At 36.4% G+C, this 14,575-nt stretch overlaps 1 protein-coding gene across 2 annotated transcripts in view; it reads right to left on the bottom strand.

Moving 5' to 3' along the window:
• Positions 1–14,575, bottom strand: part of UTP20 (UTP20 small subunit processome component) — a 98,022-nt gene that overhangs the window by 40,991 nt on the left and 42,456 nt on the right. For both annotated transcript variants that reach the window (XM_028121621.1, XM_028121622.2), the window contains exons 27-32: positions 12,650–12,858; positions 7,876–8,019; positions 7,093–7,172; positions 2,629–2,846; positions 1,988–2,132; positions 454–541 (exon numbers count right to left, since the gene is read on the bottom strand). In XM_028121621.1, coding sequence (XP_027977422.1) covers positions 454–541; positions 1,988–2,132; positions 2,629–2,846; positions 7,093–7,172; positions 7,876–8,019; positions 12,650–12,858 — 884 coding nt within the window. The remainder of the gene's footprint in view (positions 1–453; positions 542–1,987; positions 2,133–2,628; positions 2,847–7,092; positions 7,173–7,875; positions 8,020–12,649; positions 12,859–14,575) is intronic.

Raw genomic sequence — 14,575 nt, 5'->3', positions numbered from 1 at the left:
CTGAGTTTGAGCCATGGGAAGACTCTGACTTGAGATTGAACTAAGGTTTGAAAATCATTTTAGAAACTCTTAGCTGCATGTAATATTAATATAGACTGACTTTTCATTCAGTTCTTTAACTGTGATCCATATTTAAGATTATACAATGCATTTCTTGGGTTCCAGATTTGTTATTGATCAAAGTGAGAGAGGAAAAAAAAAATCCTGAAATGGACTGGAAGCTAAAGAAAGGAAAATGACTTTTAGGACTGATGATGGTGCTTCTACCTTCTTGCTCACCCTCATTCCTACCTCTGTCCCAATGTTTCTTCTCTATTTTTAATTTTATATTTCTGTATAAAGTCTTTTTGCAAATACATCACAGAATCAAACCAATGAAATTACCGCTCATGGATAAACCTTAATAATGAAGTGCCACTTTAAAGACAAAGCCAAGGTCCTGTGAATTTGTACCTGAGCAATATTGCCACGGTGAAGGAAAGGAAGAAGAAGTGTAATGAGTAGAGAACTTTGTTCTTTGTCTCTGATGAACTTGCTGATCCTAGAGAAGGGGAAATACTGATATGTAAGGAAGATAACACAAGAGTACTTCTCTAAAAAGTTAAACTTTTTGTAGAAAAACATGTTACATACACAGGTGGCTTTTATGTGTTCATGTAGGAAAAGTTTAACTGACTTATAGCAGTGTCCACTTTTATTTCTCTCCAACTTCAGGCTCATGGCTACTATTCTATTTCTCTTATAACATCTGATTTTGTAGGTGGGTTATAGTAAACTCCGATGCTATAATCTAACAATTAGTAATTTTTAAAAAATTTTTTTATTTTTGGGCGTCTGGGTGGCTCAGTTGGTTAAGCGACTGCCTTCGGCTCAGGTCATGATCCTGGAGTCCTGGGATCGAGTCCCACATTGGGCTTCCTGCTCCGCAGGGAGTCTGCTTCTCCCTCTGACCCTCTTCCCTCTCGTGCTTTCTGTCATTCTCTCTCTCTAATAAATAAATAAAATCTTTAAAAAAATTTTTTTAAATTTTTTAATTTTTTTGACAATAACTTATTTTACAAAGAAAATAACATTTTTTAGTGCCAAGAGTTGTTTAAGGCTTTATGTACAGTATTTCGATTTAACTCCCACGATACCCTTCAATGTAGGAATTATTTTTAGCCCCATTTTGCCCAAAGAAAACTGAGACTCAGAGAAGCTGACATCACACAGCTAAGAAATGGTAGAGCAGACCTTTCAAACCCTGGTCTTTCTGGTGCCTAATCTCTCATCCACTTTGCACTACCACACAGCCTGTGATAAAATTTAATGAGTGTATTTTGTGTGGTTTCCCATTCTGCATAACTTAGAAATACAATAGTATAAATAAAACATTTCAAAGAAGTTCCTGAAAGATTCTAATATATCACTTTTTGTTGTTGTTGAGGTCACAGAAAAAACAAACTTTAAACAGCTAAGTCCTGTAACAATTTAAGAGTTTAAATGGAAACATTTTTTACACTCTGTAAGTTTATCAACCTTGCTACAGAAATCTCAATTATATATTACTAGGTCTATTGCCAAAAAGAATCTTTAAAAATCCTTGCAAGATCTTCACCTTAAAAAACAAAAAAACAAAACAAACACAACCTGCTCTTTTAAATGAATTATTTTTTATCAATTAAACTAAAAAAAAATAGGAAAAATGTGATCTCATGTAAATCAAAACTGTAACTGAACAAAATATATAAATCTGTTAGTCAAGTTTAGAATTTTGAAGACTGTTCTCTCATAATAAAATGAAGGCAGATGCCATAAAAGTTTTCTAATGAATATTCTGGCAGAGAAACAGAACTCTATATTAACTTAAAAATGAAGGGCACTTAAACTACTGAAAATCTTTTCAGCTTATTACCACATTAAAATAATTGAAAAACTAGATATAATTTAGCAAAAATTAAAACCACGGATAGTATTGTTATCTTTTAAGGACCAATATATCACTTACTTTGACAGAATGCCAAGTTCCTTACTGACTTGTGCCCTATTCTTCTTCTTTTTCACCCTTTCTGCACTTATTGTGGTTTTGCTGAAATACTGGAGAATTGCAGGAACATGAGGTAGAATTAATTGTCCTCCCAACGTGACAGACTCTGAAAAAAAAAGTGATAAATGTTTTTATTTTAATTAACTATTCTCTTAAAGGATAATCATACACTATCTTCATAATGACAGACAAGGAGAGCACTCAATTTTCATAAAAATTTAATAAATTTCAACTCTAAAGATTAAATCACTTTTTTCTTAGTCACAATAGCTGTTTTGTTAGCTAAATTAAAAATTGATATGAGAGACCCCTGGGGCTTTATGCAAGGCATTTTTGGTAGTAAAAGAACTGTTAGGATAATTTGACAGGAAGAATTCAGAGACATGACAGTGGAAGTCATTTAATAATTTCCTGATGGATAGTTGAGCTCTCTGGAGCATAATTCTGAATTTCTATCACTGGAAAGAAAATTGTTTATAGAGAAAAGAAAGTTTTTTAATAATATAATTAAAAGAATCAAATTGTATTGACTTTTTCCCTTTTGAGGGCACAAATGCTATTTCAGAAATCTAAGAATCATTTGCATTGTACAGCACACATACCATCTGCACTTTCTGTGTATACACATCCAGTTACTGGCAAGCTCAAAAGTGTTTCTGTGGGTTCAAAATCTGGAAGGTTAAGAAGGTCATCAGCTATATCCATCACAATAGTGGCTGTGGCTTCAGAGAGATTCTTTGCTGAGAGAATTGCAAAAACGTTGGTCAGAATATCACACTCTGGGTACCCAGGTTTCTGTTTAGCCAGGAAAGGGAAATATCTGCAAGGAAAAACATTGAAATTGTCATCTTATTTCTCAATATATTTATTTCTGAAAACATGCTCCATATGCATTTTCATACTGAGTTTAAATATATATGTGTATGAACATCAAAAGGGAAATTACTTTATTTTTTTTTAAGATTTATTTATTTATTTATTTGAGAGAGAGAATGAGATAGAGAGAGAGAACATGAGAGAGGGGAGGGTCAGAGGGAGAAGCAGACTCCCTGCCGAGCAGGGAGCCCGATGCGGGACTCGATCCCGGGACTCCAGGATCATGACCTGAGCCGAAGGCAGTGGCTTAACCAACTGAGCCACCCAGGCGCCCGGGAAATTACTTTAAATTCTAAAATTTGATGGATAATTCTAGGCACCTCAAAAGATTGTTATTTAGGCACTTTATGTATATCTCTCATTTAATCCTCATAACATCTCTAGAATGTGGTAACATTGTCCCCACATTACAGATTAAAAAACCTGAGACATGTCTAAAGCCTCAGCTAGTAAGTAGTAAAGCTGAGATTTGAACCACAGTCTAAGCCTTTTCTAAAAGAAATGTATTGAAGACAGGCTACTTTTCAATTATAAGCCTTCTAGAATGTGAACGTTTATACCCTCACATAAAAACCAATGCACTACAACATGGGAATCAGGAGTACAGACCAAAGAAATATTTGCTGTATCAGGATATGCAAGATTCAGAGATCATGATCATTTTTTGGGAGAGGTGGGTGAATCCATCCCCAAGTATGAAAGATGAAAGACTCACACAAATGATAGAAGCATCCCACCCAGAGGAAACACACCAACAAGGGTAGAGAGCACAAAGGCTTTCCAGCCAGTGGCAAACCAGCAACTGTTTTATGTCAAGGATGTAGTCCTCTTAACAATCAGCAGGAAGGTAAAACCAAAAAAATTCAGATAGTTTTACTAATTTATGATCCTTTGAAAAAGAGCTCAAACACTTTTAATTTACTTAGTACTAACAAACTGAGGAAAAGTTCTAAGTGGTTGTTTTCATACATCTTTGTCCAACAGATATTGGGCATGGCGTGGGCAGGCACAAAGCCAATGACTTTCTTAACCTTCCAGATTTTGAACCCACAGAAACACTTCTGAGCTTGCCCGTAACTGGATGTGTATACACAGAAAGTGCAGATGGTATTACACATTACCATCTCTATTATCAGTGAGGTAGGTACTGCTATTATTTCTATGCTACAGGTGGTAAAATGGAGGCTCAGAGAGGAGAGGCCAACTTTGTCAAAGAACATGCAGTGGTGCTAGGATTTGAAGCTAGGTTTGTGTGGCTTTGGAGACTGTTCTCTTAACCACTATGCTGTATGTTGTCTTAACATGTTTTCAAGCACAAAAGGTGAGAGGACTGCTTTCAGTTGCTGCCAAGGTCCTAGCAAGAACCCATTCAAATTCAGTGCAACTTCTAAGTGACCAAACTGTGTTTCTTGAACAGCAGTAGAACTTGAAGCCAGGGTATCCTGGACATGCTCCATGCTTAAGTGTACAGCTCTGTCAGAAATTTCAGTCACTCTTTTAACACATAATGAATACTGACCAACCATGGATTAAGATGGGTACAAACCCCCCGTGGAGGAAGGTACAGTAATAAATGAGAAATGGTCTCTGCCCTCAGGGAACTTTAGGTAGGTCAGCTATTAAGAAATGAGTGCATTAAAGGCAGCATGTAATCACAGGCCCTTCCGCGAGTGGGAAGCTCAGGGGAAGAGATGGAACCACGCGGGGGTCATGGTGGTCAGAACCGGAGCAGCTATCAGAGAGAGTGGCCAGGGACAGTCCCAGTTTATCTTGGTTATCCTGGCTTAATTATTTATAGGATCTCTTTTCGCCCTCAGGAATATAGTTGGGATGATATGATCAGTCTAGTTAGTGAGCAAGTTTTTGTTGTCCTGAGTTCACTTAATTTCTGAGACAATTTAACCTTAGTTGTGAGCTTGAAAATACTGGCTATAGTTCAGCTCTACTTGCATCTGTCCAAATACAAAGTAAAATGCTAGACTTCTCTGTAGATGAAAACCTGTTTGAATGTCTGACACTATATAAACGGTAACCATACTTCAAAATAGAATTTTCTTTTACTGAAGAGACACATTCCCATCAAGTGGTTCTGAAATATGCATTTTTAAATTCTTCCACACACAACAATATACACGCATATCTGTTGTTATGGAGATTTCAAGGGAAGTCAATACTTCTAAAGATTTCTTTCAAGTAAGAGTTACATAGAAAATTAAAAAAAAAAGTTCTGCAGCCTACGTCCTCTATTGCTCTGTGGCTTCTATTTTTCTCCAACCCATAATGAGAAAGACATTGCAGAACGTACAATGAAGTGGCACCCAATGATGGGGATCTGTACCTTAAGTAAGAACCCAACTAATATAACAGGGAGTCACTATTGCCAAGTGTTCTCAGATAAAGAGTCCTTCATAGGACATGCAAATTATACAGCTATAAAACACTTCTCAAGTATGCCTATGAAGTGCTGCTTATAAATGTCCAGTTATAAGACAAGATATGAAACAGCTTTCTCAAGTTGGGAGATAAATGAAAAGAGGCCTTACTACCCGTAAAAATATTTTAAACAGGTTTTCCTGAGGAAGACAATGTCAAGGTCTTTGGTTTGTTTCTGATGACTATTTAATGACGGGGAAATGTTCATGATACAATGGTACAAGAAAAAAAATAAAATCAAAAGTTGGTTATACAATATGATACCAATTTTGTAAAAACTGATGCCAAGATATTAAAATCTTGACCTTTACTGAATCAGTAGTAAAAAAAAAAAAAAAAAAAAAAAAATTTTTTTTTTTTTTTTTTAATTCTACCTTTCATTCTTCAAAACAGATCAGGGCAAACTTAAGTCTGTTTCCATCACTGAAATAAACAACATAGGTTTCTACACTCCTCAGTAAATATGCACTTGGTCTGTGACACAAGCATCTCTGAACCATCTGTAGATAAAGGTCTTGTAAACAGCTCATCATGTCCTCAAAAGGATGTTGATTTATGACTATGAGAACTCTATGTATATTTAGACATAGTTTTACAAGAATGGAGGACATCTAGAAAAACTAAAAAAGCCTGTGAAATTTTCCTGATTTTAAGTGGTAACTGGGAAAAAGACATAGAATGCCAATTACAAATCAGCTTTTATTTTTAAGCAAGCATGCAAAAAATAGGAATATTTATAGTTGGCATAACTACAGGTATCCCCGGCTTTTTGAAAGTTCGTATTATACCACTTTGGTTTTGTGAAAGAAGGTGGTAAGCGAAAAGAGCCTTCACCATTTGTTTTGCAGTGAGCCGTTACAGGGGCAGCATGCACCTCTTGAGCAGCAACAATGGCCCCATCAGGCTCCTTCCCTGGAAACTACACTCCGTAGCTCAGCATCCAGCCGCCAGAGCTGTGAACAGTGTCTGGGAGCATCTGCGCTTTATCTCGATTTATTTTGTGCATCCCTTAGCAAGATGTGACCTAAGGTATCGGAAAAGCCTAAGAGAAGTTATTTTTTGGATCTAGAAACACTAAAACATTCTTCCATATAAATTAATAGGAATTACTTCTTTGCTTTATGCCATCTCGGCTTATGAAAGGTTTCACAGGAACTTTCAGATAGCAGGGGAAACCTGTATCTGCCATGTTTCACATTCTGTTTTTCCCTTTCCCAGGCCAAATCAAACTACTGAAACAATTACTACAGATTAGAAGAACATCCCTATCATTTCCAATACTTCTGATTTTTAAGTATTAATGAAACTGTAAAACTAGCAAAAATGCGTAAGTTTTACTAGAATATATACTCTACAATTTTAACTTACATTGCAAAATGTTATTTTACCTACTTTTCCCTTTTTTAAAAGTTATAAGTGAACATTCCAAAAATATCATAAAAAGTACCTCTTCCCTGCTCTGGGGTACCCAAACCTCCACATGCTATAGCAACACTAACAGTTTCTCACGTATCCTTCTAGACATTTTCTACTTCATTTTATATTTATATGAATGCACAGGTATTTTTCTTGGATTACACTGTTCAGCAACTTGTATTTTTCTTTAAACCTGTGTATTCTGAAATTCAGCTACCTATTCTCTTTAACGGCACCTGTGGTATTTCACCATAAATTATATTATTAGTAACCCTGACTCATTTTGACTAGATTGGTCTAAAACACTGTCCTTTTTAAAGGTGGGAGAAAAAGGGTCATACCTTGCATTTCTGCTCCAGATACTAATTAGTTTCAGCAGAGGAGTAGGAGAATACTGACTCTCAGATCCAAGCCTTCTGATCTAGGACACAAAATAAAAACAGAATACAAAATAAAAGCACATACAGAATTGTGTGTGTGGGGGGGAAACAACTAAAAAGCAGAACAAGTATAGAAACCACACCAGAGGATAAAGAGCCAAGGGACAGAGATTAACATTTAAAGGACAGACTGAAGAAAAAATAAAGGAATCTTAAATAATATCTACCCGGGAAAAATGGCAAAGATGGAGCAAGGAAGTGCTAGACACTTAAAAGGAATGAGGTACTTTAGGTTTCAACTGGTTAGAAACAGTAGAGCTCAAGCAGCTAGAATTCCTAAAATCAAGTCTCCTCCATAGTCTTTTTAGCTATAGTTATACCAGGTATCATTACAAAATGGTTACAAACAAGGAAATATGTAACAAGAATATCTGTGTATTTTCTCTTATGCTTGTCAAAATCCAGAGACACATCACTGAGGTGCTACAACAGTTAGATTCCATTTGCTTAAGATACACAATCATATTCTAAATAACCTTAAGGTATAAAAGTCACGGTATTACAGAAACCAGCTCTTGAGCTTTAGGTGACCGTAGAGGGAAAGAAAAGTGTTCTAAAACTTCCAGAACCAAAGGAAGACTCGATGTAAAAGACCAGGACTCGCATTCATAGACTGTGCTGGTTAAAGTAGTAACAAAGGAAGTAGCAGAAGGTATCTAAGCAGAATGTAGTAATAAAGTTTACCTGGGGCCAAACTGCACCATGAAATACAGCATCAATTTCTTCAGTTCTGAATTGGTAAGACTCCCAATCCAGAAAGATGTCAGTTACCATTTTGATTCCAAGACGTCTTAAATTTTTCAGTGGGTTAATAAACCTGAGGTGTATCTGTAAAACAAAGACCTTCTCTTAAAAAAAAAAAAATGTATTTCATTTTTATCTTGATTCCTCAAGGAGGCACTATTGCTCAGATGGTTAAGAATCAAACTGGAAATTCTGTTATTAAGTCTGTTGACTGTGGCTCTGATTCACGTGGAAATTCAACTCATCATATCATACTGCTTTTCTAATCAAACAAGATGGGAAAGCAGAAGACTTAAAAAATCAAATGGTGAAGATGTGCTCCATTATCACTGCCCAGTAAATTCATTTTAAAGTGTCCTGGGGGGGGTGGAATCACAAGTGGAACAGCTGTTTTGTTGTCCTACATTATTGTATTTCTTTATCCAAGTAATTGTCTCAAATAAAATCCCGATTTCTTCCTATGAACAGAACATTCTAAATAAAACAAACTTTTTTTTCCCTTTGCCATCACAATGCCTTAGATTGGGGGGAAATCAAACCTTTATTTCAAATGAAAGTTACTTTCTCTTTTGTTTTCATAACTTGTACTATTATTTTTTACTTTTTCTAAAACTAGGAGTTTTCAATTATTCTTATTAAAATTAGTCTAGGAGACTAAAGAATTTATGGTATCTCTATACAGTAGAACACCTCACACAGTATAAGAGAATGAGGCAACTGAATCAAGGCATGAGAAGATCTCAAAATATATAGCTCAAAGAAAAATGCAATTTGGAAAAAAATCACAATTTGTCTGTTTAGAGGCATAGAGGCTGGAGTGGGCAAATTAACAGCAAACTTCTTTCATAACAGACTCTGCTACTTCTACTGGCATCTCCTTCCCTGCGGGTTACAACATCACAAATATGTGGCCAGTTTCTTCAGGCTCAGAGGAGAATAATTTATTGAGCCGCCACCAATGAGTCCAATGGTATGACTGCCATAGGTCTGACTTCAGCTTAAAATCTCACTGAAGGAAAATGTATTAAATTACATGACAGACTGAAAATGCCAAAGATATCCAAGAGGGGAGGAATTACAAATTTGAAAAGGGAAAAGCTTCATGGAAGAGGCAGAATTTCTAGTGGATCTTAAAGGAATGTTGTAAAAACCAAACAAATGAGGTAAGGTGCAACCCCTAATTGTTTTTCCATTTGATTAATATACTGTGGTCTCTGGATATGTAAGTGGTGACTTATTTTTACATGTGACCTTAGTGACCTACATCAAAATCCAAAAACCACCCTGAAATTTATGAAGACAACACAATACTCTAATATAATGAACATCAAGTTTTATGGCCACAACATCATGAAGAAAATTGTAGACTTTAGTTCCTAGAGGAATAGTCCATTTGACTGAATTTCATGTACATTTAAAAGTTACCCTGTTGTTTAAATGTTCCAAAATAATAAAATCAAACTAAAACAAACCTCATTATATACACTTAAGTCAATGCCTTGGAGGAACTAAAAGATACAAAAAAAGTAAATGTATAACTTAGCTCAAATACACAAATGTAGAAGTTTAACTTACTTAAGCAGTATTACTGTGCAGTAATTCATTACAGTACCTTAAGGAATTCTTTGAACTTGTCCAAGAATTTTTTAAAAAGCTCCAAACTATCAAAAAGCTTAGCACCTCACTAACTAATGATCTATGAAATTGCATAAATGATCTTTTGAGTTACTGATTATTGACACAGGAGTAAGGCTGCATTACTGAGTAACTTCTAAGTTAACCAAAAAGTCAGAGAACTTTTACAGAGTTTATAAAATCTCTAAACTTTCATGATTTAATATATACAAGTATAGATAAAGTCACTATCACTCACTATAAGGCATAAATGAAAATTCTCACAGAATTCTCCCTATGGCCATGAAGCTCTCATACAACATAAAGAATTTTCCAAGACCTGTTTTCAGCTTCCACTGCTGGCCCTCCACAAGCCTCTTTTTCACAAAGCAATCAGAGTGAAATTTTAAAAACATCAAACAGACCTTATCCCTCACTCCCTGGCTTCAAACTTCTTCAGTTTTCCCAGTAGACTTCAGAGCGCATCCATCTCAGAGCCCATGAGGCCCTATCTACCTCTCGACTTTATCTTACATGATTCTTCTCCCTCCTTGTGCTCCAGCCATCTTGCCCTTCCGTCTGTTCTGAGAATACGTCAAAACTGTTCTACCTCAGGGACTTTGCACTACTAGCCATTTTCTCTGCCTGAAATGTTCTTCCCATAGCTGGGTAGATAGAGGAGTTCAAATATTACCTCCTTAGACCTATCCACTCCCAGTTTGGTCACTTCTTATCACATTCCCTCAATTTATTTTAAACTCTTCATGTCTTCTTGTCTCTCCTCAACATGCTCATGTTTTCCTCTACTTTTGTGAATATATGGAGTGTCTTCCTAATAGCTGTTTTAAGTTTTTGGCTAATTCTACCATCTATGCCACTGCTGCATCTGCTTCTATTGATTGTTTTTTTTTCCTTATTATGAGTAAAATTTTCATCCGTCTTGGTATGCCTGGTAAAACTTGACTGGATGCCAGACACTGAATTTTGTTTTCATTTAAATCATTTGAAAGCTTTTGAGTCATGTTCTCAGATGTAATTAATTTACTTGGGAAAAGAGCATGAGCTTTGTAAGCTTTGTTAGGTATTGCTAGGGCAGCCTTTATTCCAGAGCTAATCTGGTTCCACTACTGAGGTACTCCCCTGCCTAGAACTCTTCCTGGTGCCTTGGGTATTACGAAGTTTCTACTCTGGCTATTGGGAACATGACCTGTTCCTAGCCTTGTGTTAGTCAGAGGACTGTTCTCTGCCTGCTCCTTTCTCATGGTTTTTCCACATCTGTTCAAGATGGATCAACAGGGACTTGATTTGGCCTTCCTTCTCAAGCAACTAAAAAACTGAAGAGCATCTGTGAGAGAATGATTTTTAGATACTAGACAGTGGGCAGCAAAGGGCAGTAAGCCCTGAGAGGGTAAACAGATGAGGTGAGTACTATACGTTCCCCAGATTCCTGGTTGGAGTTTCAGGGATTAGTGGGAGAAGGAAGAGTCTAGGCACAGGCCCGTCATCCTCCCAAGATGAGGAGAGAGAGTAGTGTGGCTTGGGGAGAATGAAAAGGCAGAGTACTGGAGGGGAGAAAGCTACACAGACATCTGCAGAGGTTCTCATTTACTTCCCTCTCAGGTCTCACCACCAACTGACATTATTCTAATTATTTGTGTATTTATTTATTTATTCTTTTTCTCCCATGATACTGAGTCCTTACCTGTCTCATTCCCTACCTAGAATGATGTATGATAGATGGTAGATGTGAAATAAGTATTTACTGAATCAATAAATGGACAGGAATTTTTGTTTGCCTTGTTCACTGCTCCATCTCTGGTGCTTAGAACAGTGCCTGTCACATAGCAGGGGCTCAATTAATATTTACTGAAGGAATGAATGAAAGAATAAAGAAAATGGTGTCTAACAAAATAGAAGGTGTGTTCTAAATCCCTGGAGCTTGGTAATCAGAGAATATTATTTCATCACTAAAGCAGATTTATATCCATGTGTAGCCCAAGAAACAGCGTAAAATTCTGGCTGTCAATTTTTAGCTATCATGACCGTACCTGAGAGGCAGCTCACCAGGCATATCCACAAATCAAAGGAAACAGATTTTTGCCCAATTAAAACTGTGCCCATTTATCATTAACTGAGAATCAACAGCAGAAATCTTGAGTCTAGATCTTCACTTCAAGTCCCATTAAGAAGCCTTTAGTCCATAAAGACATTAAGTTTCCCTAAGCTTTCCAAAGAGCATACTTACGCCCACACACTTGTTTCAAGAGAACATAAATATATAGTCTTTAATACAATTCAGAAAATATTTACTGAGCACCATCTTGTTAAGCCTCTGGCAGTTAGCTCAATGCTGGGTCTTGCTACTTATCCTTATTCAAAACATTGCACTTACAGTAGGCAAGAATTTACTTGTAAAAGACCTCTGGGCAACTCTTATCTCAAAATAACAAGGATGATGCTAACCGTATTCTGTTCATTCTCCAGCCATTCTTGATAGAGTTGGAAGATGTCCTATACCTCGAGGCTCTTGAAATCAGCTCAACTATCCCTGATTTTAGTTTGAGATGTATATAGAACTAACTCACACCCTATTATTTAAAAACTCTTTAAAATACACAAGTGACATACAGCTGACCCTTGAACAACACAGGGGTCAGGGGCATTGATCCCCTGCACAGTCAAAAATCCCTGTATAACTTCTGACTCCCCAAAATCTTAACTACTAATAGCTTATTGTTGACTGGAAGCCTTACCGATACCATAAACAGTCAAATAACACATACTTTTTATGTTTTACGTATTATATACTGTACTCTTACTTTATAATAAGGTCAGCTAAAGAAAAGGTTATTAAGAAAATCATTAGGAAGAGAAAGTACTTTATGGTGCTGCACTATATTTATCGGAAAAAAAATCCCATTTGTAAGTGGACCCACACAGTTTAAACCCATGTTATTCAAGGGTCACCTGTAATTTGCATCCTCCAACTACACATAAATATTTAAAACAGTGAAGACTGTTAGATATTCAGGTCCCAACCAATTTCCCAAGTAAAATGCTTTAGCCCAAGAAGAAAGCAACCTCATTGAATGTCTCTCACCTTTTCTCGCTGGTCAAGGATGTGCGATGCAGTCGCTGTCATGCACAGCAATATCTGCAAAATCTTTGGTAAGTATGCACTGATCAGATGACTGATGTTCTTCAATACTATTTCAAGGCTATTTAAGATACCATGCTGACGACCTAAAGGAAGAACTTTAGACAAATCCAAATCTTCTACTGCTTGAATGACTGCAGAATGACATTCTCCTAGTGAAAGAGAGATATCATATAAAAGGAAATATTACTCTCTAATTACAGATTCCTTTGGTCAATTCCCTCAATTATAGAGTATTTTCTATTGTTCCAATGATTTACAGATAATGTACTTTCCTAATGTATTTTCTCCTGATTCTCTTGCCAAATATTCAATGAACTAGGCATGATAGGTTTTAGTATTATCACACTATAGATGAGGAAACTGAGAATAAAGGAGAAACTTGTGCCAGAATTAAGTCTCTAAGCCCCATTCTCAACCTACTTAGACTACTCCCCAAAACCTGAAATAGCAATAGTCTTCTGTTCCACCTAACAACTTCCCATACATTTTTCTCACTCTCAGCTTTCACTGTCTATGACTTGAGCAGTTCCACAGAAAGTGTCCTGCCTGCTACATTAGAAGCTTCTTGAATGCTGAGCATCAAATGTTTTCTCTTGCCACCCCTGAATAAAAATAAAAGAATAGTCTTTTATAAATAGGCACCAAATTGATTTTGTAATTTACTTAAAAGACTTGAATTGTTATTGCATGAGCTTTACTTCAAACCAACTGGCATGAAATCATGAGCTTGCTAGTTCACACACCTAAATGGTCTCTCCAAAAAGAGTATCATTTATAACTATCCTCTTACAATGGGAGCTGTTTCACTGAACAAAAGCCTGTGTCTTCCTTCATCAGAGCCAACTTCCTTCGCAGGGCAATATTACACTGAACGAAAACATTTTAACAGGTGAATCCATTATCATAGAAACAATACGAAATTTCATACAACACATTACCATGCAAATAAATACCTGTGTTTGCCTAAAGCAAAGTGATTATGGGGTGAGAGCAGAGATTCTACAGTCAGAAATATCTACTATTTTCTAGCTGAGTGGTCATAAGCAAAATAGTAAACTCTCTAAGCCTCAGTTTCCTCATTGGTAAAATGGGAATAGCCGAGTAATGATACCTCAGGTGGTTGTTTTAAGGATCAACTGAGCTGTATGTAAAAGGGCCCATCATAACGTCTGGCATGGAGTAAATGTTAGCTATTATTATTATTATTAATTACTAACATTGCATACCAGAGAAAAAACCATAGAGCATTTCAGCTCACTGGATATACCTATTATATACACTTAGTTTAGATGGTGACGTTGAGAGCATAAATATTTACTTTTCTATTTTCAAAAGTATCCAGGGCACAGGAGGTATTCAACAAGTCTTTACTCAATAGATGAATGACTCAGTGAATGAATAAATACTGAGACAATTAAAATTAATTTCTCAGCATGCCCTAAGTTTCTAAGGAGAAACCTATACATTGTATCTGGGTAAGTACCATTTTTCAAATGGCCTAAATGCACAACAGCAAAAATACACATTTCTTTTCTTTCTTATTTTATTTTTTTTAAGTAATCTCTACACTTAATGTGGGCCTCAAACTTACAACCTTAACTCAAGAGTCATATGCTCCACCAACTGAGCCACCCAGGCGCTCCCAAAAATACACATTTTCTAATCAGGGGCTTACTGACCCGTGGATGATGATAATCGCCAGGATCAACTGTGAGCTCCACCTAATCCAAACTTTAAAGGTCACCAATGAGATTGGAAGGAACAATCCCATTAGAAAGATGTCCAAGAGCATGGGAAACCTAGCCTGAGACATCTGAAGTCTACAGCAGACAATACACATTCAGAGTAGCAGGAAGTTGAGAGCTA

This window comes from Eumetopias jubatus, unplaced genomic scaffold (assembly GCF_037043125.1).
Source record: "Eumetopias jubatus isolate StellerSeaLion01/CBP00866 unplaced genomic scaffold, mEumJub1_p1.0 scaffold_8, whole genome shotgun sequence".
Classification (NCBI taxonomy): domain Eukaryota; kingdom Metazoa; phylum Chordata; class Mammalia; order Carnivora; family Otariidae; genus Eumetopias; species Eumetopias jubatus.
This window is presented reverse-complemented; position numbering and strand designations above follow the sequence as displayed.